At 42.3% G+C, this 27,374-nt stretch overlaps 1 protein-coding gene across 1 annotated transcript in view; it reads left to right on the top strand.

Moving 5' to 3' along the window:
* Mthfd1l (methylenetetrahydrofolate dehydrogenase (NADP+ dependent) 1 like) overlaps positions 1-27,374 on the top strand; it is a 202,129-nt gene that overhangs the window by 28,047 nt on the left and 146,708 nt on the right. The window contains exons 8-13 of the mRNA XM_047559648.1: positions 6,486-6,597; positions 12,460-12,551; positions 14,180-14,277; positions 16,678-16,851; positions 24,898-25,034; positions 26,867-26,913. Coding sequence (XP_047415604.1) covers positions 6,486-6,597; positions 12,460-12,551; positions 14,180-14,277; positions 16,678-16,851; positions 24,898-25,034; positions 26,867-26,913 — 660 coding nt within the window. The remainder of the gene's footprint in view (positions 1-6,485; positions 6,598-12,459; positions 12,552-14,179; positions 14,278-16,677; positions 16,852-24,897; positions 25,035-26,866; positions 26,914-27,374) is intronic.

Below are 27,374 nucleotides of genomic sequence, written 5' to 3'. Positions count from 1 at the left end.
TGTATGTTAGTTCCCATTATCTTGACTTTGCTTCTAGAAACCTAAGCACTGCATTACTTATTGACATCAGAGAAGCCGCTGACGAGAGCTTTTTTAAAAGCCAAACTATCAGCTCATTTTGTTTAGCAGAGTTGAGAAAAGCATTTATGAGGGAATATAGGGAAACTAATGACCTTGTGAGATCAAGTGGAACCACAGAAACGGCTAGTTTTACTAGTATTACATGGTTCAGTTTAAGCTGAGAAACTGAAAATTAGGAGAAATGTACTATTCTTATTAAATATGTGAGTAGAAATGTGATGAAAAACCATCTCTCTTCACTTTTCCCTATGTTTCCTCCCTTTCAGAGTCCTCTCCTATATCTTACAGGCAAAATGTTCTAATTTCAGTCTCACTGGGTGATGTTATAGTGTTGGAAGGTTGATTTGAACTTGGAGTGTGTTCTCATAAACATAACGTTAGACATGGTGTTGGGGTCACTGGGTGACAGTGCAGTGGAATCTGACGTAGTGTCCTGTTTCTCTGTTGGAGACCTTGTCTGGAACCTGAACTCCCTTCTGAACTGTGGGGTTAGGGTCGGCCTTCAGGCATGTTGCTTTGCAGTCACCTGCAGCCAACCACAAATGCATCTTTGTGGTCCTCAGGGACCAGATGGGGAAGCAAGAAGTACATTTCATGAAAGAGAGCTGTCATGGTCCCAGCTGAGGGGCTCCAACCCTGTTTTCTGCAGAGAACAGGCTGCTAAGATCATCTTCAGGTCAGGCAAGGTGGTGCACGCCTATCATCCCAGTGGCTCAGGAGGTTGAGGCAGGAGGATCGTGAGTTCAAATCCAGCCTCAGCAACTTAGGCCCTAAGCAACTCAGCAAGACCCTGTCTCTAAATAAAATACAAAAAACTCAATGGTAAAGCACCGCTGGGTTCAATTCCTGGTACAAAAAAAAAGAAGTAGAAAAGAAAAAAAAAAGTCACCATTTGCATGCCATCTCCTGGGTACTTTTCTGTATTGACTTTCACTCCTACTCTAATGTGACTGCTTTTTGAGGACATAGAATTAGAATCTTTTAATGGGACGATCTTACACATAATTCAGAATAATAAAGCACCTCCTATTTGTGCAGAGATTTCTGTCATTCACGTTACAACCCTGAAAAATAGATACCGTGCTTGCCAGAGAGCCTGGGCCTCCACTGTTGTTGATAAGGAGCTAAGTCTAAACTTGAATCCAGGTGTCTTGATGCCACCTGAACCGTCCTTCCCAATGCTCCTGGATTCCTCACTTCTCAGGGGAGCAGCCAAGGCCCTGAGAGTTCTCCAAGGAAGAGGGATGCGGAAGTCTGATCTGTAGATGTGCAATGTGCAATGTGGGGTTCAGCATTGCAAGCTTACACATCAGGAGAAGCCAAGCTGCGTTTCCCACAGTGACCCTGCTTTGTGTCAATGTGAACCCCATGAGTGGATTCAAGTGTGTGGTTAGCAGCACGAACACACAGCCCCCGGCCTGTCGCTCCTCTGCCAAGTGCCGCTCATTTATTGTTGCTCTGGGAACTGTAACCGGAACGTTTCCTCCTTTTTTATTCTCCCTGGTTCTGAGCCTGTCATTTGAAGGAAGATCACTGCATGCACTCTCTCTCTCTCTCTCTCTCTGCCCTACTTTTAAATTTTTTTCCTAGCATGTGAGGAAGGGGATTGTTTTTGATGAATCGGTCAGAGTGTATCCATTACTAGATTTGATCCTTGATCATCTGTCATAACTTTTGGAAGCATCAAGCTCACTTGAAGAGAGACTAATTGTCTCTTCTAGCATTTTGGACCCAGCTGAGTGTCTCTGATACTCTCTTCTCACACGTTGGGCAGTTGAAGGATGAAGTCAGAGCTGAACTGAGCAACGTTTAGGAAAAGGGAGGTCACTTACTGCCCCTTGGCGGGGAGATGCGGTGGATGTGTGCCAAAATCATAACTCCCAGCTGTCCATTCGGATTCATGAAATAACCCTAAGAGAAGTCTTGTCATTTAAAAGCCAATCATCTGTTGTGCTGATCACAGATGAGAGTGGAGCACAGAATCACACTCCGTTCCTGAAAGGCAAAAGCAGTCCTCCCAAGCTGAGCTCATCGGGTGGGCAGGACACGGGGGAATACCCTCCGCGGCATCGTCAGCCTCTTATCTTGCCAGAGTGTGACAGCATCTGAACGAAGCCACCTGAGTGGCTTGACCTTGTTTCGTAGGAGTCGCACAGTTACACTCACGTCCTGCTTGGTAGCGTGCTTAGTATTTCAGGAACAGATTCAGTATACAGATCGATAGACACAGAGTAGTAATCTTATGGTAGATGTTCAACAAATCTCAAATTAAATGTTAGACAGCTACATTCAAACAGTCATGAATAAGCAGGGAATCTGCTTGTGAAAAGTTCTGCCTGAGCACAATCTGTGTGGGCAACGTGCTGTCGAGGGGAAAGGACGTGCCGGGCACAGTGGCTCTGGAGAAGTCACGGATGGATTCCTAATAGCGACACGGGTGTCTTCTGTTTTCATCCTCCTTGACCACCGGGTGTCCGGTGAACCCAGTGACCACTCCCCTCAGCCTGCACGGAAGCCCCTTCCTGCTCTCCCAACTCCTGGGCCACATCCTGGCCTCCACCCTTTACTCTGCTGTCACCATTTGAGATCAGTGTTCCCTGAGGGTGCACTTGGACCCCGGGCCCTTCCCAGTCTCCCTCTTCCTCTGGGGAGTCTCATCCGGCGTTCTGCTTCCATCTATGTGCAGATGCCTGCCAGCTGCTCCCCACACGCCCTGCCTTCTTAGTTCCAGATCTGTGCACCCAGCTCCCTGCCAGCCTCCTCGGATGACTCAGTTCCTGCTTTTCCCGTCACTCCCTCCTGCCCGTTCTCAACTCAGCCTCCAGAGGAACCTTCCCCAAACTTACCTGCTAGCCCAGCCCGACCACCACCGTTATTAAGAAAGTATCTGCAAATTTGGGGATGCTGACATTTTATAAAAGAAAAGTGACATTTTCTAAAAGAAGACGTTGAATTCTTTTTAAGAACTTGGCCCTAAGATAGTCCAGGAACCTCCACGTTACATCGGATTTTTATGGACACTTCTCGGTGTCCTGGTACAAGGCCTTGTGCAGAATCTTCCCTGGATCATAATGTGATGACTCAAGCCACTTAACCAGGCTCCCATAAGCCCCAGAGTGGCCCAGCGTGTCAAAAGTGAAACGTGAAGTGAGGTGGCCGAGGGGGTGTAGCCGGCGTCTCCCTTGCCTAGTATGTGACAGCTGGTTGGCCAGCACAGGGCTGATCAGGATTGCCAATATCTGTCCAGATGTTCAGTACCAGTCAAGCTTACTGTCTGCATCGTGTGAGAAAAATAAGACATTCAGTGTCGGCAGCACTTGAAGGATATAGAAATGGGTTTTACAGGGTCCCAGGTAATAGAAACCATAATTCTCTTAAAAAACAAAAAAAACTTTCAACTTTTTTTTTTTTTTTTTTACCTGTTCCAACTTTTGGATATATACAAATCTCATACCTGAGATGCCCACACAGGCCCTTTCTCTCGTGTTCTAATTAAAATCTTTTTAAGTGCATTGTATTTGCTAAATTAAAAAATGGGTAATTCATAAAACTTCCCAATCACCTCTTCCTTCCTCTTCCCACTCCTTCCATACTCTGATGCTTGCTCCTCTGGCTTGAGGAAGAACAGTTTGCACATTATCTAATCACTGCGGCACCCCCACACGCTCCCCATTAGTGTTCGCATATCTGTGTCTCAGTATTGTTTTAACATTTGGGTCTCTGCCTGGGGAGTGGGTGGTTCACTTTAAGCTACCCTACTCCTGTCTCTGCAGAGAAAGCAATATTTTGTTATGAGGTTAAGTTTCAAGCCAGGCTTTGGCCAGGGCCTTTCCCATGTGGGAAGAGGAAAGCAGAAACGGCCAGTGAGATGATAATTCCCCTTGAATTTGAGCTCATTAAAACCTTCCCTCTTCTTGGTGGGTTATTTATTGATGTAAGCATCTCTCACTCTTCCTTTCCAGAAAGAATTAGCATCTACGATGTGATCATTGCTAAGGGAGGGGCTTTTTTATAATCTCTCTATGGAATCAACTGTTCCCCTTTGCTTATTAGCGCAGCCCACTTTGGAGTTGTGGGTGGGTGTGGAGTTAAGAGGTCGGAATGAGATTCCCGAGATTTATAGGTAATGAAAAGAACAGGTTGTATCTAAGGCACCTCATGTCAAAACCTAAGTGTTCTTAGGGGACTCATGTGAACGTGCAATCCTTGGCATTTTCCAAAATGAACATTTCAGCATTGTTCATATGTGCTTCGTTTTTATAGAAGCCTTAACATGTTCTGGTTTTGCAGCTATCGTGCAGGGAAATTTAGCAAAGTGGAGTTTCTCACCTGCTGATCTGCAACAAGCTTTAAACATCCTTATTTCTTTTGAGGATTACTATGGTTGAACTTGACAGTCATGTATGTAAATGAAGAAATACATTTTTGAAAACAGATGTTTTAAAATTCTCTCCCACCAGGACTTTTTCTCCCCTAAATATAATATAGTCTAGGTGCTTTTTCATATCTATCGGTAGAGATGGCGTGCAAGTTGAATGGACCAGAACCCTGGGAAGATTGGCTGCAAACTCAGTGCAGTTTAGCTGTGTTATGACCCAGTGGCTTAGAAAAAGAATGTTTTGGAAAGATTTTCTCTTTTCTTACGACAGTGATTAATCCATAGATTCAGTTTGACACTATTTCAGTGTGTTCTTTGGATTCTGGTGCTGTAATTAACTAACATGCTAAAAAGCAGTGGTGCTTTTCCCTATTTGTATGATCAAACTGACAGGATGTTTTCCAGAGGTTACCTTTCAAAAGTAGACTTTACCCACTATTATATGTAATTATAATGTACCAATAAAAAAATGTTGGCTTTGTTGGCCTTATGAAAAGACATGCATTTAAATTGTTCTCCTGCTCTTCTGTATCAGGGGAATGTGAAGCTTGCCTTGATCTTGGGTTCCTTGTTTATAAATCTGGTAGGACGTGTGGATCTACATCCCCTTCTTACCATCTCTTGATCCAAGATTCCAAAAAGACATCAGTTAGGGCTGGGGATGTAACTCAGTGGCAGACTGCTCACCTAGCCTATGTGAGGCCCTGGGCTCAATCCCTCAGACCATAAAAGTAAAAATAAAGGGTGCAGGGAGGGAGGAAGGAAGACATCACTTGATGCTTTCTCTGGCTCAGTTTCCAAAATTCTCAGGCAGAGGAGCTAGCCTGTTCCCCTAGACCTTCAGGGACCAGCTAACCCAGCTGAGAGCGAATGAGGACACAGTGCATTTGCATTGTGGGTATTTGAGGGTAGTGGTGGTTGTCAGGTTTTAGGGTTTTGTTTTCTGATCCTCTAACTGTCTCATTCCAGAAACACAGTTACATGGCAGCGACATCAGTAAAAAAAAGCCAGTGGGGCACGGACCATCAGCATTGGAGAGTAGAAGGCAGGCAGCTTTCCTCTCTCTCTCCCTTGTAGAGTATCTCCAAGACTGGATGCACTGGGAGAAACAGAACAGACCCATAGGCACGTCAGCTCTGTGAGCCTCCGTTTCCATGCCTACTAAATAAGCACAGGAAGTAAAGCCAGCCTCCCGTGCGGGGTACTTGGTGAGATAGTACTCAGCGCCCGACTGGCCTGTGCAAGATTAGCTGTTCCCCTCCATGGTTCTAAGATTATTCCTCGTTTGCCCTTCCCTGCACATGTGCACCCAGTCTAAAATCATCATCAGTCACCATGGTTCCTGGACAAGAGGTCCTTGTAAAGTCAGGACCAGCCCCTTAGCCGCCTCTGAGAAGCCGCCCTCCTGCCGGCGTTTCCTGCAGTGCCAATGCATTCTGTGGTTGTGCTGGCGTTCTTGCCTCTTTTTCAGACAAAAAAAAAAAAAAAAAAGTAGTTGGACAAGAGGCCAATTCGGGCCTCAAGGAAAGTGAGATTTTTTTCCTGGCTCCTGTCCTTCCGGGGACGTCATAGAAGTCCACCAGGGACGCATCTTGATGCTGTCGCAGTCCAGGCGAGCACTGTGCTGCTCAGACTTCACCACCGCAGCCCGTTTTCCTCCCAAGGCGGAGCCAGGATGCCACCCGTCCACCCTCCTCTCTGTCTCCTGCGGGCATCAGTAAAGGCCCATCCTTTTGCTCCATCCTGTGGTCAGTAGGGAAAAGGTGCAAACGATAATGCTCACAGCGTGTATGCCCCGTGACCATCACGAAGGCATCTTCGCAGTCTCATTTTTGCTCCTCCATAGGACATGTTGGACTTGTTCTCTTTGCACTACATGCTTGGAGGAATGAGTCGAGAGCTTCCACGTTGAGTTTGGAACAGAACTCTGGGTCTGTGACTGTTGTCCTTACGTTGAGGTCCGTTGACACCAGCAGTTAGTCGTGTCTTTGCACTATGATGAAAACGTGTCTCTTTTTCCTTTTAGCTTCATGAGGCTGACATTGTGATCTTAGGCTCACCTAAGCCGGAAGAGATTCCGCTCTCTTGGATCCAACCAGGAACCACTGTTCTCAACTGCTTCCATGACTTCCTGTCAGGTAAAGATCTCAACATTGGTGGGGGGCTGCTAACTAGGACCAAAAGACTGTTGGGAGAAATGGTAACCTTGCTCATGTAGTGAACATGGTGGCACCTACCTGTAATCCCAGCTACTCAGGAGGCTGAGGCAGGAGGAGCAAGTTCAAGACCATCCTCAACAACTTAGCGAGAACTTGTATTTTAAAAAAATGAAATTAAAAGGGCTGGGGTTGTAGATCAGTGGTACAGTGCCCTTGGGTTCAATCCCTTCCCTCCAAAGAAGTATGTTTCTAAGATGCTATTATTTTATTAACATTTATATTTAGAATAGTTGTGGCACAATCTTGGCTGGAGATAGGAGAATCTACTTTGATACTTTTGGGATCCCTTTCAGTTCTGTTATATGAAAGTGACATATATTTTACTTAGTGAAACTGCCTTAATTTTAATCACTTTTCTTTTTAGGACCCTTTGAAAACGGTATTCCTAAAAAACAGTAGGTTTCAATATTACAACAATGGGGGATAAGGACATAAAAGACGAAAGCATTCCATTTTGATTTAATGATTGTTTAAGTAATTCGTTGATTTTAAATTTTATCTGGTCCTGCAGGAGTTTTCTTGTTGATTTTCGAATGCCCAGGACCTAAAACAGTACCTGACACATAGTAAGCTGTCAGTCAATGTTGACTTTTGAATGAGCAAATAAACATGGACTCAGAATTGTAGTCTGGTCATAGTTTTAAGTTAGACATTTCAGAGAAGTTTCCCTGAACTTGTCCCCACTTTAACCCAGGACTAACAGGGCAGCAGTGGAGACAAGAGGAAAAGTCCCACGCTGATTAAATGGACAGATGTCTTCCAAGCACCGCTCATAATAGTGCTGCATTTCTTCATAGTCAGTTTCTTCTTAGTGACTTTGATTACTATGAAAATTGAACCTATGAGTAAGTTAGAGGCAGGTTTCCTTCCCCTCCTGTCATTCTCTTGCCACTTTAAACAATGAGTAGGCTCTGTGAAACATTATTAAAAAGAGAAGTGTTTTTGTTTAAACTTAAGACCAGAAGAACTTTAATACTCTTGTGGCGGAGTGAAGGCCACGTGTCGCGATGAGATTTTGATCTCATCGTAAGGGTATAGGGTCCCTCCTCCTCTTCTTCCCCCATGAAAAATAGACGGGACGTGGTGATTTATGGTGAGGTAATTCTGCAGAGGCACGTTATTGAATATCTAATCCTTGGAGAGATTTTCCTGATGGCTGATGTCCCCGAAGTAGTGCTCAGAAAGCAATTACACCTGACACGTTGGGCCTGTTCATTCTACTCTCGCACGAGTCCAGTGTGTAGATTTCAAAATAGGGACGTGGCAGTGATCTGTTTTCTAGCTATAAGAATAATTACATTTGCTTTTTTACTAAAAATTATTTTAAATGGAAGTAATGTACTGTGATCTTGTAACGGCTTGCTTGTTAAAGAGCAGAACTCACCCTAAGCATGGCCATTTAGTACTTCCAGTATGAGGCCTTACTGACTGATGTACCATTAGGAACAAGGAAGCTGGTCTTATGTCTCAGGCCCAGAGAATGGTGTCAAAACAGCCACCCAGTGGTTCAGAGGAGTTTATAGCATCATTTTAAGCTAACGTAGCTGTTTTAAGTGCGGAGTTAGGCAAGGAGCCTGGGTTGCATCCCAGGGCTCATGGTAATGGACGCCAGCACTCTGGAGGACCTTGGGCCTTCCTGTCTGTGAGTGAAGGGAGAGAGGAAAGAGCGTGGAGAGTTAGGGCTTTCAGACTCAAAAAAAAGAATATCGGTGCCTGGACTTGGTGTCACACCTGTAATCCCAGCTCCTTGCAGGGCTGAGACTGGAGGAAGGCAAGTTTGAAGCCAACCAGGGTGACTTAGCAAGACCTGTCAATAATAATAATAATAATAATAATAATAATGATAAAGTTCTGGGGTTGTAGCTCAGTAGTAGAGTGCTTGCCTAGCATGCCCAAATCCTGGGTTCAGTCCCTATCACACCCCACACACACACACATACACACACACACACATACAGTTGTTTTTTAAAAAAAAACAACTGAATTACTTTGCGCTTATAACTGTGTGACTTTGAGGAAATCACTTAAGTTCTCTGATCCTCAATTTCCTTGTGGAGGAAATGCAATCAAGACAGTTGGGAGAAATAAAAGAGATGATACCTCGGTTGTACAGTCTTTTCATATTAGCTGCTAATAAATGTTGGTCCACGTCCTCTGCTCCCTCCTGCTACTTCTCTGTTGCCTGGTATGCAGTACAAAATAGATTTCAGACTTCAGCTTAGCAAATTATGTGGTTATATTCCAAAAATCATACCCAAAGTAGTCCAGTGAGATTCCGACTATGTAAGAAGTTTCAGGAATTAGCATGCATATAATTTAGTCAAGATCCTGATACATTTGGTTAACTTTTTTTTTTAATTATTTATTTATTTTTAAATTTTTGACAGACTGCATTTTGATTCATTGTACACAAATGGGGTCCATCATTTTGTTTCTTTGGTTGTGCATGATGTAGATTCATACCATTCGTGTAATCATACATGTACATAGGTTAAGGATGTCTGTCTCATTCCACCATTTTTCATACCCCCCCTCTTATTTCCACATTTGGATAACTTGAACTTTAATTCTAAAATCCATTGTATCTGTTACCTGTAATACTAGGTGTTTTGGATCTACCCCTTCAATCTATTACCAGTTTCCATGTCAAATGTTAATTAGTTCTAAATAAAATATATTTAATTTTTACTCTTTTAAAAGATGTGAGACTTTTAGAATATGTAGCCCTGTGTTAATTTCTTCTCAGTTTGGTTTCAGTCATTCCAAAAGACCTGCCTATATAAGTTGATACTGATATTTTAATTACGTTCCTTTCTTCATTTCTTACAATATACGCTTTTTAAAAAGCATATGCTGCCATTCAATAGTGGGAGTCAGGTGGCATAAGCTAGGAGGACATCTCTTGAAAGCACTGTCACAAAATTATTCTAAATGATTTAAACTAATTTTATTTATTGCATGTTAACCTTTTTACTTTACAACATAAGTATATTTAATAGAAAACCTAATCACTAGTGTTTTCTAAAAAGTTTTATCTATACTAATTTCTAATTTTTAGTTCTACTGATTTCAAAACTTTGCACCCATGTTTCAGAATAACTTACCATCCTAAATAGGAAAAGACTTTGTGTTTGGTCTATGGGTTCATAGAGCGCTTTTGCAATAATAAAGGTGCCCTAGGCAGAGCTGAACTCCTGTAGTATAGCAGAGAGGACAGGAAAACCAAAGATTTGGCCCAGCCCCTTGCCTTTCACTTATTCTGCCAGACTCCCTAGGGTGGTCTCCAAACAGCTCATGTCAAGGAAGGAACTGTTCTGACTTCTAGGGACAGCATAACACTGAGCCTTAAGTGTTTGCATTGCAGAAAGTTTGCTTATCATGAAAAAAATATATAAATGAAAGGCTGTCTTTCAAAGTGATTCATTGACTTTTCCTGGAGGAACCATGAATTAAAGGACAGCATTTAATGGGAAGTGGAGAGACCCATCCATGGTTTGGGAAGGGACCCCTATTGCACTCTGGTCCCTGGGTGCCTCTCAGGGCCAGACTGTGGACGGCTTCCAGGTGGGGTCCTGTCTTTACACAGGCAGGGGGCTGAAATAATGATTTCCTTTCTCAAAGACTTTTTAGCCTTGAAGTTCACTGAGAATGTATTCCTGACTATGGAGTTGCCACTCTTAATTGCTTCTAATTTATTGGATTTAGAATTTTAAATTCAGTTTCATGATTGCATCGATCCCTTCCACAAAGGCAGTGTTTATAGTAGGAAATTGAGAAAATACAGATTAGTATACAAAAGAACATAAAAATAACTTTTGATCCCATCACCCCAAGATAACCATTTTACATTTTTTTCATAAAAAATTAACTTAATATAAATTTAATTTTATTTGAATGTGAGAAAAGGAAAAGAAAGTATGATACTGAAATGATTACTGAAATTCAGATAACTGCTTCTTCAGAAAGAAAAAAACAGAGTCCTACAAGATTCTTGTAACGTTTAAAATGTGTATGTGTATATAATTAAGACTCTCAGTTTGGGATTTTATTTTTAAGTCACTGTTATTTTTCATTACGTGGTTTTTAATAAGCCAGCCATTAACTCAGCAGGTAGCAGACCTTCATCTACTGTGCAAGAAAACCAGAAGGCAGTGCTATTTATGAGGCAAGTCAACTTATAGCTGGTGGACATCCTCTGGTGTCCCAAAGATGTCTGCTTCATCCATCTTCTTCTAATATTTGTTGTGTCTGAGCTTTGAACTTATCCAGGGTCCATGAGGAGGAAAAAGTTTTGCATAGTTGTAGTCATGGGCTTCCATTCATGTTGGGGTTACAGGTGCTGGTTTCTCAACCGTCTGATGAAAGTTGCTACTTTCAAAAATTTCTTGTGATTTCTGGTCCATTCGTTACACCGTTTTTACTATTCTGGATGTGTTTCCTTTTAGTCACTCCAGATGCACTTTGGGCTGGGAGGAGGGAAGAGTGAGCGATATGTGTGCCACCTGCCATCTTGGACTGGAGACCTTATAAGACCTAGTCCTGTTTGGCAGAGCTGTTCCTCACGTAATTCACCTATTTGTTGGAATCATTCATGAGATGGTTTTGATGTATCCACAATCATTCAACTTTCAAAGTAGCATATTCTCACTTTTGCTAATAAGCTCCATGTCATGCAAGTGACTGAAATTATAGGATGAATTTCTTACTGTGTAACCATGTGGATGAAATATTCTTCACTTCACATGGGTATTTGTGATTACATTCTGGGAACAAGCTTTTATAAATTGATACCAGCTCTTGGAATGGAGCTTTGTCTTATTTCTCTAGCACTTAAAGACAGAAGAATGAGAAAAGCATATTTCTTTCCCATAGTAGATGGACAAGATTTTAAGATCAGATCTCTAGTGGTTAAAACAAAACAAAACAAATCTCTCTCTCTCTCTGATTCTTGCCTTTTGCCTAGATATGATTTATAAAACTGAAGTGCTGCTAATCTTTAAACAATACCTGAGGGATATGATTTTCCAACACCCTTAATACATCTGACAATAGAACATCACAAAACACGTACTCGTAAGTGTTTTGTGTGCTTTCTTCCACTGGACTGTCAGCAAAGTGGATAATTTAAGAGTAGAGTAGTCCAAAGAAAGAAGACAATAGTTTCTTAATTCAGAAAAGTTACTGTTAGAAACATTTCTTTCCTCTAAGGAAGGATGTAGGCTGAAGCATTTTGCACATGTGCTTATTTTTCATAAATTTTTCAAGTGATAACTAAAAGGGAAAAGTAGTATTCTTACCAGTGCCTTTCCACGTTGAAAACCCTAATCTGTAGGCTACTCTGCCTCTGCACTGAGTGTTGCAAATGTTTGCTGTGAATTGTCTTGAGTCATGACTGTCTTTATATCTCTAGAAATACTCTGTTAAAAAAATCATCACAACATGATACCTGAGGTTGCTTGAAGAGATTGTGTGCCTGGATGGTTCTCTCTGGTTCAGGGTGAGATATGATCCCGCAAGGCCTCAGGTGCTTTGTTAAATCACACCTCCATTCATCCAGGTTAATAGCTTAGGGGGACATTTCTCTAATGTAAAATACATTAGGGCCCAACCAAGATCCTCAAGGCTGTGCCAGAGGTGACCCACCTGCAGCTGTGCCCTGACCTCATGACTTCCTTGCAAAATGAGACCATTATTCAGTGAGCTAGATTTTTACAAGGAACACTTGGTTGTAAATGACAATATGTTGAAAATCCTTTTTTTTTTTCCTTAATTTTTTTACAGGGAAGCTTAGATGTAGTTCTCCAGAGGTACATTTTAATGGTCTCATTGCAGAAGATGATGTGGGTCTGCTCGCTGCAGCTCTGCGAATTCAGGTTTGGTTGACACCAATATTTAAGTATTTTGAATGTGGACGTCTATTTAACAGTTGATAACATTTTGCAAGTGTTTTCTATTTACCAGTTACAGCATTAAAACACTTTACATTCCTAGTGTTAAGCCCAGTTGACAAATGAGGAAATGGAGACTTATGAAAATTAAGTGACTCACTTAATGATCACATAACGTGTTTGGGACAGGGACCCAAATCGGGTCTGTGTTTTAGGCATCGATTACTGTATAATACATAATCCCCAAACTATAGCAACTTAAAATAACAAGGATTAATTATCACAGTTCTGGTGGATCAGATTGGGGAGCAGGGGAGCAAGTGGCTCTGGCTCAGGATCTCTGAGGCAGTTGTAATCAAGATGTCAGTTGGGGCTGTAGTTGTTAAAGGCTTGCCTGGGGCTAGAGGATCTGCTTCCAGGATGACGCCCTCGCGAGGCTGTTGGCATGTGATGTTTAATTCTTCCTTGGCAGTGGGCAGGATGCTTTTGCTCCTTGTCTCATGGACCTTTCCATAGTGCTGCTCACAGTGGGGCAGCTAACTTTCCCCAGAATGCACAGTCCAAAGGAGAGAGCAAGGAGGAAGCGATGGTGTGTTCCATGATCGGGTTTCTGCACTCACACACTACCACGTCCTCTTTTCCTGTTAGAAGCGAGTCACCCAGTCTAGTCCATAGTCAAGGACACGAGAATTGTGCTTCTCTCCTAAAGACAGGATATGAAAAAAATCTGTTGACATCTTTTTGAGACACTATGATCTATGTGACCTAAAGCCCAGGATCCCCAGCTCTTCACTGTGTGAGCTGAGTGTTCCAATGACACAGGAGCCTGCAGCAAAGGTGTCTGCTAGCAGTGGCGCTAAGGAGCAATAGAGAAGCCTGAGGCTCTAGTCACTGCTGCAGAGAATAAAGCAGAAGCAAGTTTTAATGCATATCTTTTTTACCTACCAGGTAAAGCACAATTAAAACTTTTAGGGCTGGGGAGATAGCTCAGTTGGTAGAGTGCTCGCCTCGCAAGCACAAGGCCCTGGGTTCGATCCCCAGCACCGCGAAAAAAAAACAAAAAAAAAAAAAAAAACTTTTACGTTTCTGTTAGAATTATGTTACATTTCCACTAAAGCCACATTTTATTTCTATTCATTTTATTTTTATTTGACGTGCACACACACATACCCATGCACTTATATTTATCATTATCTGACAACTCAGTTTCCTTGTTGTTCCTACCAGCTACATAAGGATGACATTTGAAATGCCATTGCACACTTTGGAATCTGAGCATGCAAAGCCGATCAGTCCCGCAACTTTACATTTTCCTCATTTGTTTTTTCTAATCAAGATGAAGAATCCATTCTGTGTAATTATATCTATATACTTGATGTCTTGTGAACGCCTTATCTATTTTAACAGTGCAGAGATCTCACATTTTCCTTTTTAAACTAAGCCCACCAGCCTAATTATGTGTGAATAAAATGATTGCTAATGTTCTCTTGGATTGTGGTGTGACTTCAGGATCCTTTCTGTTTCATAACACCCCCGAACGACATTCCCTAGCGTAAGTGCCCATGTTGTTGCTTTACTTGTGTAACGTGCGTTTTCCTCGCTCCCTCCGGAAGAACATGGTCAGCAGTGGAAGGAGGTGGCTTCGCGAGCAGCAGCACCGGAGGTGGAGGCTCCACTGCTTGAAGCTGCAGCCGCTCTCCCCCGTTCCAAGGTAACACCAGAGTCCTGCTTGCACCCACGTCAGCGCTCCAGAGTGACTGACGCAGGTCTCCCGTTCACCACTGGCTGGGGCATGACTCCTGGTATTTTGGTTTTGATGGTAGATAATTTTTTCTTATCATCAAATCCCTTCACTGTTTTCTCTACTATAAATCCTCCAAAATGAAATCACAACGAACATGTTGACTGTATTCTTTCAGTTTTAAGAGGCTTTATTATTTCCTTTCGCTTCAGTGATATGTTTTCTCTTCTTAGTGGTCCACAAAACAGTGTTTTTTAAATTAGACAAAATACAGTCATGCGGTATTTAAAATATGCTTTTCAGGGCTAGAAATGCCTACCACGTGGGGCAGCTGGGTCTTAGGGGCCAGAGTTGTAGTTAGTAAGATCTAAGCTACATAATTCTCTTGGCATAAACTTAGAAATACAGACTTCAGGACTTAATCTCAGTATGTGATTTAGAATAATTAGTCAGATGTGGTATCTGAACCAGAGATGAGCATCTTCTGGCCTCGAGATGAGTCATCTCTATCTGCCCCACCACAGTGATTCTGTCCTTACACCCTACGTACCCTATGTGGTGTGTGCATTTGCCACCACATCCCCAGGTGATCCCACCCAGCAGAGTGCCAAGGAGACAGATCCTGCAGTGAGGGTCTCAGTAACCAGTTGCTTTTTAGAATTGGCCTCTCTTCCCTTGACAGTCAGTGCAGCACTATGGCTGGATCATGCCCACCAGGCTGGTGGAACTTTCCAGCTCTTTCACCCCAGGATAGACTAAACATCTCTCCTATGCTCTGTGTTCATTAATATGTAATTCCAATGAGGAATGTTATTCTTCATAACTTCATCCCTATAATTTTGCAATGTGTTTCATGAACTATCTTATTTTTGAAGCTATTGGTATTATAGAACCTTGGTTTTTACAAGTAAATCAATAAATCAGACTTACAGAGAGCTAAAAATGATTAAGACAGTTCCACCAAATTGTGTATACCAAAGTTTTTCAGTCAATTCTCCTTGGGGCGGGGGAAAAAAGTCCTTTAGTCATCTGACTGAATTTGATTCTAGAGCCACTGGGGAAAGAAAGGCAAGCAGTAGTTTATAAGTCACTTAATAAAAATTATGTCACTGTGACTCTAGCTAGTGACAGCAAAACCATGGAGATTTTCCACAAGTAAGCTGTTTAATATAGGAAATGAAGAGAGGAGAAAAGCAGGAAGAAAGGGATAGCCAGGAAGGGAAAATGAAGTATGATTCTAGAAAGTAAAGGTCAATGAAAGGTGGACTAGAAAGGACTGTGGGGCCCGGGAGGGGCTTGCCTGGCAGGAAGCCCAGAGCCAAGCCACCCCAGGCCTGAGGCATCTCCCCTCTCCTGGCTTCTCTGGTGCCCTTTGGAGCAGGTGGGATGGAGTCAAGTTTACTCTTCTCTCCTGCGCAGTGGTCAGACCACCTTGGTGGTTGGTATGTGAGCTGAATAGATTGTCAGCACTGGGAACAAATCAGAGCGGAGGGGCTGCCTGCCGTGGAGGGGTGGTCTGCTGCCACTGTAGAGAGACTGCTATGCCCCCAGCGTGATTCAGGGATGGTTGTCCTCTCTCGTGTGACCCTGAGCAGTTCCTTGACATCAGCTCTCTTGTGCCGGAGGTTCTGGGTTAGCCTTGCTATGAGGGAATAGTGTGTCTAACTTTCAGGTGGTCAGACAGAGGGATGGACAGCCTGGTCCCCAGTGAGAGGTGCACCTGAGCCCCAGCAGGCCCTCCTGATGGTACATGTGCTGGTGTAGACAGTGCTCAGCTTTCAGTAGAATAGAAGAGTCAAGTTAGGCTCCCAGCCACTCTGCAGAGCTCCTAAAATTTCCTCAGTTTGAAACTGAGCTTCTGGCATTGACACACAGTTATGTAATTACTCAAATATTTTGAAATATGATTGTTGGACTGGAAATAGGAAAGAGAGAGGAAAAGTGTGGACGGAGATAAAACAAAGTAGCATTTCCACATTTTCAAATAGCCAAGAGACAGGCCTGGCTAGCCGGCAGGAGAGCTTTAGGGGGTGGCCCTTCTCTCTGCGGGTCCCACGCACAGCTTTTTACTCTAGTGGATTTTCCCTTTCAGGAGGCGCCTGCACCCCTTGTAATATTAAGTTCTCCTCTTCCTCATAGGCGTTATCCTTGTGCCTCGACACAATCCTAGGATCTTCACGAGTCGTTCAGAGTCATGTCTAAAAAGTGCACCGCTTTCTCCTGCATGTTAATTGCTAGCAGCTGTGCCCGGGAGAAAGGACAGGCTGTTGCAGTGATTTCCTCGTTGGCTCGGTGCATGGCTGGCTTTCACTCTCACAGCGACCACCTAAGCTGAGAAGACTTTCCCTCTTTTGTGTTTCTTTCCCCCAGTGATATTGAGATTTCAAGAGGACAGACTCCAAAAGCTGTGGATGTCCTTGCCAAGGAGATAGGATTGCTTGCAGATGAAATTGAGATCTATGGCAAAAGCAAAGCCAAAGTACGTTTGTCCCTGCTGGAAAGGTTGAGGGATCAAGCAGATGGAAAATACGTCTTAGTTGCTGGGTAAGACTGTGCTTAAAAATCCACTGAGAAGCCATGTTTGTCAAATTCTCTTCCCTTCCTCTCTCTGTCCTCATACCCCTCGGATGAGCCCTATCTCAAATTTAACCTTATTTTATCCATTGTACTTGGTATTCCTTCATTGACATGAGGTAAATTTTTTTCTTTCTCTTTTTTTTTTTTTTTTTTTTTTCAGTAAAGAGCAAATTATCTCTGCCACAAACTATAAAGGTGTAGCAAGTTACTAATCCAGTACTTAATTTTTTATGACTAACATTGTGGCATGGTCAACCCCCTGGAATTTTTATTTAGTTTTATATGGTAGAAATCAAAATAAGAGTTGAAAGTACCTTATTTTGAACTGGGCAGGGTTTTTGATTTTGGTGTTTGTATTCTTCTCAATAATAATACTTAACGAAGGAGATACAGATAATTGTGTGAAACTTAAATTTTCTTATCAATATTCTTGATGTTTCTTTTTTGTGTGTTTATGTTACAAAAACTTACTCTCTTGCATCTTAAAACCTAACATTGGGCCATTTTCACTTGTTTTGAACATTTGATGAAAGACATTCATAGTGTTTGGGAAAAGGAGTGTTTGCTGTTTTTCCCCTTAAAAAGAGGAAACCCATTCACTAGTTGAAAAGAGGATAGAAAACAAGGGATTTGGACAGTTTACTTACTGTGACCTGAGGGACCATCAAGAGACCCTGTGAATTCTTTTGTTGTCCCAAAAGTTCATTGCCTCAACTATCACCTATGACACATAGGCCAAGACTTGAGGGGTACAAAACCCATTTGTAAGGCAGACATTTCTTGTAACTGGACTTGACTCGGTTAACTTTGTTTTTACATAATTATCAATGTAAGTACTTTTATCTCTCTATCTTTTTCTGGTTATAAAAGTGATGCAGTGCCTTTGTAGAAATATTCCAGAAAAACAGAAAATAAACAAAGTAAAACATCCCAGATTTTTCCACCCAGAGGAAGTGTGTGCCCACCTTGGGGCCCATTGTGGTGTGAACAGACTCGTCCATAACGGAAGCGGCCCACCTGTGCTGTTTTCCCAGCCACTTCTTATGCACCTGCGCACTGTGCACCTGGCACCATGGGAGCAGATGTGGAACTGTGACTGCTTTCTTGACTGCATAGCAAATATTCCAGTGCTCACGTCTGAGATTCTTAGTCACATGCGGGGGAGAGTAAAAACACCTGGGATGTCATGGATTCCATTTTGCACATCTTAGCGCCTCTAGCTCCCGGGAGAAGCGCTGGAGTTGCTTACTGTTCATAGTGCAGCGTGTTGCTAATTCTTTCTTTTTTTTTTTTTTTTTTTTTTTTTTTGTGGTGCTGGGGATCGAACCCAGGACCTTGTGCTTGCAAGGCAAGCACTCTACTGACTGAGCTATCTCCCAGCCCGTGCTAATTCTTTAAAGGCATAGAGGTGGACCATGACTTGAAAATGTGATGGAGATGTTTCATAGTCTACTACTGTACCGGTGGACATTTAAATTGTTTCCATTTTCAACCATTATGAACGTGCTGAGATGCACAGCATTGGTCATGCATATTTGTGCATTTGTCCAATTATCTTCTTTGAAAAATCCCTGGAGGTGAATTCAGTTACAGGAGTCCTTCTGCATCTGTGGGGGATTTGTCCTAGGACTCCCTGGGCCATCAAAATCTTCTAATGTTCAAGTTCCTTCTAGGAAACAGCATAGCCTTTGCCTATAACCTACAAACATCCTCCAATATACTTTAAATCATCTCTGGACCACTTAGAATGTAATACAGTGTAAACGCTATGTCAACAGTTGTATATTATTTGGAGAATAATGATCTCCAAAAGTCTCTACATGTTCAATATGGACACAGTCTTTTTCCATGCAATCTGCTGCCGCCCCTGGTTGCCTGTGGTTCAGTCTTCTCAGGCTTTCAGGCTCGCTGCACTTGGACCCCCATGTTACTTTTCAACCCAGGACTCCTATCCTAAGGTCTCCATAGCTGAACTTGAGGGGAGATGTTGGCTCTGGCCCATCCCCGAGAGGAGCCATCCCCCTGGCAGGAAGGACAGGGCATCCTGACTCCTGGGCTGTCAGGTGTGGGGCGTCCATCCATTCCCTGTTGCTTTTTCCGAAGTAACACCTAAGGCAAGTTTGTTTGCCATGAATGAACACACCTTGAACACTACGGTCTTCAAAAACATCTTGTGCATGGATTCACTTCCTTTGCCTGAGGCTTTGGTGATCTTGGCAGGTGAGTTTGCTGGTTTTTTCATTGAGTTTAGGATCAGAGGATTTAAGGAAGACTCAGGAGATGTGTTCTCAGTTTATTGAGGAAGACTCCTGCAGCAGTTTTTCTTATGGAATGGCTGGGATTTACTCCATTTGGGGCTTGTCCATTTTTGGAAACAAAACCTAGACACAGCCCTACCTGAGCTGGGAGCGCAGAATCGATCTTCTGAAACAAAAGCCCCGACGATGTTGTTATCAGATTCCTAACTTGGAGACAAACCTCCAAGGCCTGGCCTCCAGCCACCTGCTAGAGGATGCTAGCAGGACAGGACCACATCTGATGTCTGTCCAGTCCCAGTGGCTTATTGCCCTAGGCTGTCCCTTTGCCGATGTGAATATGTGTAACTGACCAGCATGCCAGATTGTAAGTAGAAATGGAATTAAACATGATTTCTCTCAAGTGTGGATGTAACACAAACAGATCAATTGTTCTTTTTGAACGGTCGTGGTATAAGTTCCCTTTACTACCAGAGAACTTTGACAAACCAAAATGAAATGGTCTTCTTTCAGTTGCACTGAAAAAAGCACTGTGAATAGGAATTTGAAATCTATGTGCATCCACAGCAGAGCAAGAGTTCTAGAAAGTGTGTGTCACGTAGTATTCTAGAAAAGAAGAACCAACCTCCCAATACAGCAAATGACATGTTCTTTAAATGTTCTTTAAACTTCCTCTAGTATCTAATCCATTAATAGATGGATGATTGAGATCAACTTAGAACAGAAATATTTTATTCATAATCTAAAAAATAGAAAATAAATTTAATATAAACATCACCTCCCTATTTTTACTTTTGGTCAGGTCAAAAGCAGGGGCTGGGGTTGTAGTTCAGTGGTAGAGTGCTTGCCTAGCACATGTGAGGCACTGGGTTCAATTCCCAGTACCACATATAAACAAATAAGTAAGTAAATAAATAAATTGTGTCCATCTACAACTTAAAAAATATTTTTTTAATTTTGATTCATTTTACACAAGTGGGGTACTGCTGTTGTTTCTCTGGTAGTACACGAAGTAGAGTCATACCATTTGTGTAATCATACATGTACATAGGGTAATGATGTGTGTCTCATTCTGTTATTTTTCCTTTCCTCCACCACCTCCCCACCCCTCTTTTTCCTCTGTACAATACATCCTTCCTCCATTCTTGCCTCCCTCCCACCCCCCCCAACTCCCTTTATGTATCATCAGCCACTTATCAGAGAGATCATTTGGTCTTTGGCTTTTTGGGATTGGCTTATCTCACTTAGCATGATATTCTCCAACTGCATCCATTTACCTGCAAGTGCCATAATTTTATTCTTCTTTATGGCAAAGTAATATTCCATTTGTGTGTGTGTGTGTGTGTGTGTATGTATATATACATACATATATACACACACCACAGTTTCTTTATCCATTCACTAATTGAAGGGCATCAAGGTTGGTTCCACAATCTAGCTATTGTGAATTGATGAATATTGATGTGACTGCATCACTGTGTTATGCTGATTTTAAGGCCTTTGGGTATAGGCCAAGGAGTGAGATAGCTGGGTCAAATGGTAGTTCCATTCCAAGTTTTCTAAGGAATCTCCACACCGCTTTTCAGAGTGGCTGCACTAATTTGCAACCCCACCAGCAATGTATGAGTGCACCTTTTCCCCACGTCCATGCCAATATCTATTGTTGCTTGTATTCTTGATAATCGCCATTCTAATTGGGGTGAGATGGAATCTTAGGGAAGTTTTGATTTGCATTTCTCTTATTACTAGAGAAGTTGAACATTTTTCATATATCCGTTAATTGCTTGTAGATCTTCTTCTGTGAAGTGTCTGCTCATTTCCTTAGCCGATTTATTGATTGGGTTTTTGTTTTCTGGGTGTAAAGTTTTTTGAGTTCTTCGTAGATTCTGGAGATTAGTCCTCTATCTGAAGTGTGTGTGGCAAAAATTTTCTCCCACTCTGTAGGCTCTCTCTTCACATTATGGATAGTTTCCTTTGCTGAGAAAAAGTTTGTTAGTTTGAATCTATCCCAATTATTAAAATATTATTTTAAAAGTTAGGACAGAATGACATTATCAATTATTTCATGTATCATTGCAATTTCTTCAGAAGTACAAACGATCCCTCCATTAAGTGGAGAATTATTTCTTTTTTTTTAATTCTGAACATAATATCTTATTGTACAAGGCTCTAAAAGAAAGGAAAATAAAAAAAAGAAAAAGAAAACTAAATCTCTCATTGCTCAGTAGTGTTAAAAGTTTTTATATCTTCTTCCAGAATTTTGTCTCTGTATCCATTCTTTGTACAAAGACTATGCTATAAGTACCATTTTGTGTCCTGCCTTTTTGTCTGAAATCTAACATGAATTTTTTCCTATGCTTTAGAAGAATTCAAATACCTAAGAATTTTTCAATAAACCTAACTCACAATACATTCATTATTGTGCATTTCAATTTCTATATAAATGTGATTTAAAATATATCAAGAGTGGGATTAAAATATAGAAGAATGGGATTTTTAAAAAATCTTCTGTTTCAATAACACAAAAGCAGAACAGATTACTTCTTTTTTAAAAAGCCGTTCTTCAGACCTTAGGATTTCTCTTTCAGTCAGAATCGTCTGCATTTCATCAGCTGCGTATCACATGGAATTTACACCTACACATCACTTTATTTGCTTTGCCTGACAAAATGAAAAGTATTGGGAATTGTTCAGGGAAATACGCCAACAGAATCTTAGGGGCTCTTGAGTTTTACATATTTTCCCAGTTACACTAATGAAAAGGAATTTCGTTTGAGAACCTGACTCGGAGTGCAGCTGCAGGGCATTTGAATGTGCACTCGGTCTCTGTGGGGCTTCCACACGAATTTCCATGCAGAACATTCTAGAAGTTCTCTGAATTGCTCAGGCAGAGTAGTTTAAAAAAAAAAAAAAAAAATTAAAATCCCAAACTGGCTGAGATTAGACTGAATTTCACATTAAAGGAAAACCAAGATTGTTCTTGTCACTTCGTGGTTGTTTTCTGCAGCATGCCAAATACCTGACTTGAGGTTTTTTGTTTTTTAATGTTTCACCCCACCTTTCTGGAACAGTGTAAAAATAACCTCTACTGAGTTTTCTAAGATTTTGCTTTTCTACCTTAGGTAACTGGATATTTGTGAGCTTTTCCTTTATTGGTATTACTTGTAAAGTAGAAGAAAGGTATTTAGAAGGAACCAGTACCCACAGGAACCCTGAACTATTTACCTCTGTCAAATGTAATAGGAAACACAACCAAATGGACTATAGGGTTTATTATTAGATAATAAAAGTCTGTTAAAAGACCTTCCAAATCATAAAGATGCCTATGATGAATGATATATACTCTTATGCTGTTAAGCATATAGTTTGGAGTTCATGGTTTGGCCATGGCTAATGCCCATAATACTGTTCAACAAGATTCTGAATTTTGAGAATGACTTCAGGGTTTTGCCACTTGCCTCCGTATAAGCAGTCCCTTTGACCTTTGAGTAAAGGATCCACCTAGTTCAGAATGTATCCAAATTGTCTCTGGGTTTGTTGGCAGATTTTTACTGTAATTGGCAGTAAATCCTCTGCCGTTGGCACGCTTGTGGCCCAGTAGGTGAGACAGACAGATTGGATCCCTTATCATCAGCCATCTGAGAAGTCACAGACAAGTCCTGTAAGAAAGCCATGGGTGGACGGAGGTTGGGAGCACACCAGCATGCCTGGAAAAGTGAAGGAAGTTCATAAATAAAAATCACACTTCCGTCTCCATAAACAAAGCTCTCATAGAAACAGAAAAAGACATGAGATTATCTTGGTGTTCATTCTTTTTAAAATCAGCTTGATGATTTGGAATCTGAGCTAATGATACTGGAGGTTGGGGGCGGGGATTAAACCAAATTCTGATATCACATGCAGGAATGAGGCGAAATAAATTTTTTATTGTAGCTCTCCTTTTATTGCTCCCAATAAATACTTCCTACTTTCTGATTTTCCTGAATTGTATTCGTTGGCAAAAAAAGCTGAGCAGTCCTGTGTTTCTAATTAAGACTTGGATGGCTGGCTGAAGTTCCGAGGAGTTCATCGCTGGGCGTGGCTGCTTTTGGCTGTCTAGGCAGCTCTGTGAGCCCGTCCTTGGGAAAGAGAATGTAATCACTCATGGGACACAGCTAAAGTAAACCACTTATTCCTTTGCAAACAATAAACGCTCGGTAGGTACTTAAACTGCCCTATGGAAGGTACTACATCTTCTTTACAAGCTTTTCTAAGATCCTGATACCTCTGGGCTTCTGCTGTTATGCATGTCATATGTGAAAGAGTAGAAAGTTGACTCAGTGGATAAGCACCTTTGTGTAACTTTGAGTCTCCTTGTTGACCCCACTTCAAAATGTGCTATTTAGGCAGATGCAGGGGTAACGGAGATACCACCATCATGTGACTTGAGAATTGGAGGTTTATTTCACCACACAGCGTTCTTCCTGGCTTACCACCAACCCCTCCTGCAGTGGACACAGAGTGACTCTGTCACAGAGTCCACTGACTCTCCTCTGTCCTCACATGGTTCCAAACCTCAGTGGCCTGTGTCCCTCTGTCTTAACGCTCTCTTCCTTGGTCTTCCATCAATAGAAATAACAAGTGAAGTCAGATGGCTGGCCTGTGGGTTATGACCTGCTCCACTGCTTTCTAGTCACGTGATCATGACAAGTTACTCAAACTCTCTGTGCCTGTTTCTTCATCCATCAAATGGGATACAAATAACACCATGAATGCAAAGTTTCTTGCCTATTAACCACCCCACCCAGTTTACCACCTGGCTAACATTTATCCATTTATCATTACTCCATTAAGATATTACTTCCTGCAGGGAGCCTTCCCTGATGTTCCAAATCTGGTTAGATCCTCCTTCTGCATACACTTTTAATATAGTCTGATTGTCCTTTTCCTCACCTTAGTGTTTACCACGTTGATTGTAGTCACTGAATTATCCAGGCCTCCCTTTGGCTACCAGCCCTGGGAGGCAGGGACGGAGTCCCACTTGTCTTGTCACTGATCGTGTTGTAGGGGTGGTCTGAGATAGCTGGAGACCGTGGTGGATCGAAGGTACAACTTCCCCTTTGTGGTCATTTCACTCGATTTTGTAGGTCAGAAAACCGTCGTATCCTACACATCCTGACTCACAGAAGACCAAACTGTGAGTGTTTCAGGATTTTTATTGATGGTTATAAGATGCTAAGGAATAATTTCATGGATCTTACTTGGGAATGTAATTGGTTCACTTCCTATCATTTAATACTGTGATATTGTTAGAAACGTGAATATTTCTCTTTTTGGGGTGTTGTCAGTAATAAACTCCAGAGTGGGGGTTTCCTGCTTGCTATGGGAGGGGTTTTGGACTTGCTCTTTTCCAATATTGGAAGAGCTGTTGTATGGAAAGGAATTAGTCTTAGGTGTGAGACTTCCAGAGGTAGGAAGCAACAGAAATGCAGGTGTCCCCCCTTGAGAACAAAGAACTTTCTAACGCTAATGGATTGGAAAGGTAACTTTGCCTTTTTGGTTTCTGGTTTTCTTCCCTGTTCTACGTCTCTCTCTTGACTTCACCTGAAGCCTAGCCTGAGTGCTGAGGATAAATCGCCCTGATCCAAGAAACTGCGTTGCTGAGTAGAGCTGGGGAGGTTTGTTCTCTACCAACATCCTCTGGTCTGGTTCTGGCGTCTTCGGTTGGTTCTGCATAGTTTGTCTTGGAAATATGACTAAGTTCCCTCCCCCCCACCAGGATCACGCCCACCCCTCTCGGAGAAGGGAAGAGCACAGTCACCATTGGGCTGGTGCAGGCGCTGACCGCCCACCTGCACGTCAACTCCTTTGCCTGTCTGAGGCAGCCTTCCCAGGGACCGACATTTGGAGTGAAAGGTACTTTATTTAGCAACTAGTATATTTTTCAGAACAAAATTGGGGAGAATGTTTAAAAAGAATATCATACCCAGGTCGAGAGTGAAACTTTTTGGAAGAACTGGTCCATATCGTCCCTATGTGTGCCCTCTGCACCCTGAGAATGTAGCAGTTACGCCATGTTGTCCTCCCGGCACACACAGACCCCTGGGGAGCTACGTGGGGCAGGGTCTCTGTTGTAGCCCCTGGGAGACCCGTCCCCAGTTCTTCCCCTTCTGACTTGACTGTGCCTTGTCTGCTGAACCACTGTGAAGGCATGCTTATCATCCCAGCCCCGTGCAGGGTCCTTCCCTCTAAACACTGAGGGGCCCCTCATGTTGGCCCCAAAGTCTCAGCTCGTGGGAGCTGTCGTGTGGGGCCAGGGAACTCTGGAGACTAACTGGCTGTGCACAGAGTCACGATGAAATTCCTCTCTGGCTCTGGCTGGGCTTGTGTCTGGCACAGTTCCATTCATTACTCTTTCTTCACTGATTTATCATGAAGTCACTCCTTAGTTCACTTTACAATAGCACTTATTGCAATTACTGTGTGTTCTTGGCAGTTAGCAGTTTTTAACTGAATTATATTTATATTACTTTTACAAACATGAATAACTCCTAACTCATTAAGTACTGATAACTCATAGAGGGTCATACATTATGTAGTGGAATAAACATTAGGCTTGGAGTGAGAAGGCCAAGGTTTTAATCACAGCTCTATCTCTTACCGCTGTGTGACCTATCGCCAGTGACAACTTCTCTGAGCTGTATCTGTTAAAGTTTAAAAAGTTTTATGGTACCCAGCTCACCAGGTTGTTGTGAGACTCAAATGAGACAGCCTGGAAAGAATGGGGTACATTGTAAAATGATATGCATGGGGGTGAGATGCATTTTTATTAACATAACAGATGTCATGTCTTGAAGGATAAGCAACATGACAAAAGTTTCCTAAGATTATCTAAAATAAGTTCATTGAAGTTTGTAGATCATTTACAGGTGGTTTTATAAGCAAAAAAAAAATTATTTATTAATTTTTTATTTTTTACAGACTGCATTTGATTCATTGTACACAAATGGGGTACATGATTTTGTTTCTATGGTTGTACACGATGTAGATTCACACCATTTGTGCAATCATACATGTACATAGGGTAATGATGTCTGTCTCACTCCACCATTTTCCATACCCCACCTCCCTCTCATTTCCTATGGAGGAATTTTAGATTACTAGAAGGAAAAATGTTTAACACATCAGTGCATGTATGATTTAGATAAAGTATAGCTCCTAGACTCGGTATATGAGAACCGTCTCATATCCTGAAGTATTTTTCTGTTGTTGTGGTTGTTATTTTGGTACTGGGAATTGAACCCAGAGTTGCTCTATGACCCAGCGACACCCAGGCCTTTTTAATTTTTTTGAGACAGGATCTTCCTAAATTGCCCAGATGGGTCTCAAGCTTGTGATCCTCCTGCCTCAGCCTCCTAAGTGGCTGGATCAGGGCCTGCACCTCCACTTCTGGCCCTGAAATGTTCTTACAGTACTGACATTTGCCATACTTTTTTTTTTTTTTTTTTTTTGCTATATTATTTTACCTTTGTTTTTTAAACAAAGAAACAGAAGTCCTTAAATTGCACCGTTGGACAGCGTGCAGACTTAGTTTTACTCCCAGTCTGCTTGGACAGAGCAGGTAATGCCTCCTCTCGTGAGTTCACCTTGGGCATAGATGCCCACCTGTTTGGTCGGGAGCGATGTGCCTGGGGCTCTGTCCGGGCTGTGCAGCTGCTGATGACACTAAGTGCCACTCTGTTGTCTAGGAGGAGCCGCAGGTGGAGGATATGCGCAGGTCATCCCCATGGAGGAGGTAAGGCCTCGAGATGCCCATGGATCTGTTTTCTTCCTGACAGCTCAGCGTCTGCTTCGTCCAGCAGCCATAGTCCACCGTCCACCCCCAGAGCCTGGGAGAAGCAACAGACCCAAAGCACTTGCGTAGCTCCTGTGGTGCCTGAACCTCCCACTGACTGTTGGGAGCCGTGTGTGTTTTGTGCCCCGCTTGGTGTGAATATTCATGTTTTGCTGATTATTCATGCACTTTCCCGTAGCCGATGGGTGTTGACCTACTGCCTGGTTGGGGTATTTTATAAATTTTATACATGCCTCATACTGCCTTTCTAGATTCCAGAAGATTCTAAATTCCAATACCTGTGTAGACTTGAGGTTCTAGATGAGAGAACGTTGACCTGTCCCTCTGCTGGTTATCTGCTATACTACCCAAGTCAGGAACACTTGGATGCTCACTTCCGTCCATTAAAACTCCAAAGTAAA

The sequence above is a fragment of the Sciurus carolinensis genome, chromosome 7, assembly GCF_902686445.1.
Source record: "Sciurus carolinensis chromosome 7, mSciCar1.2, whole genome shotgun sequence".
NCBI lineage: Eukaryota > Metazoa > Chordata > Mammalia > Rodentia > Sciuridae > Sciurus > Sciurus carolinensis.
This window is presented reverse-complemented; position numbering and strand designations above follow the sequence as displayed.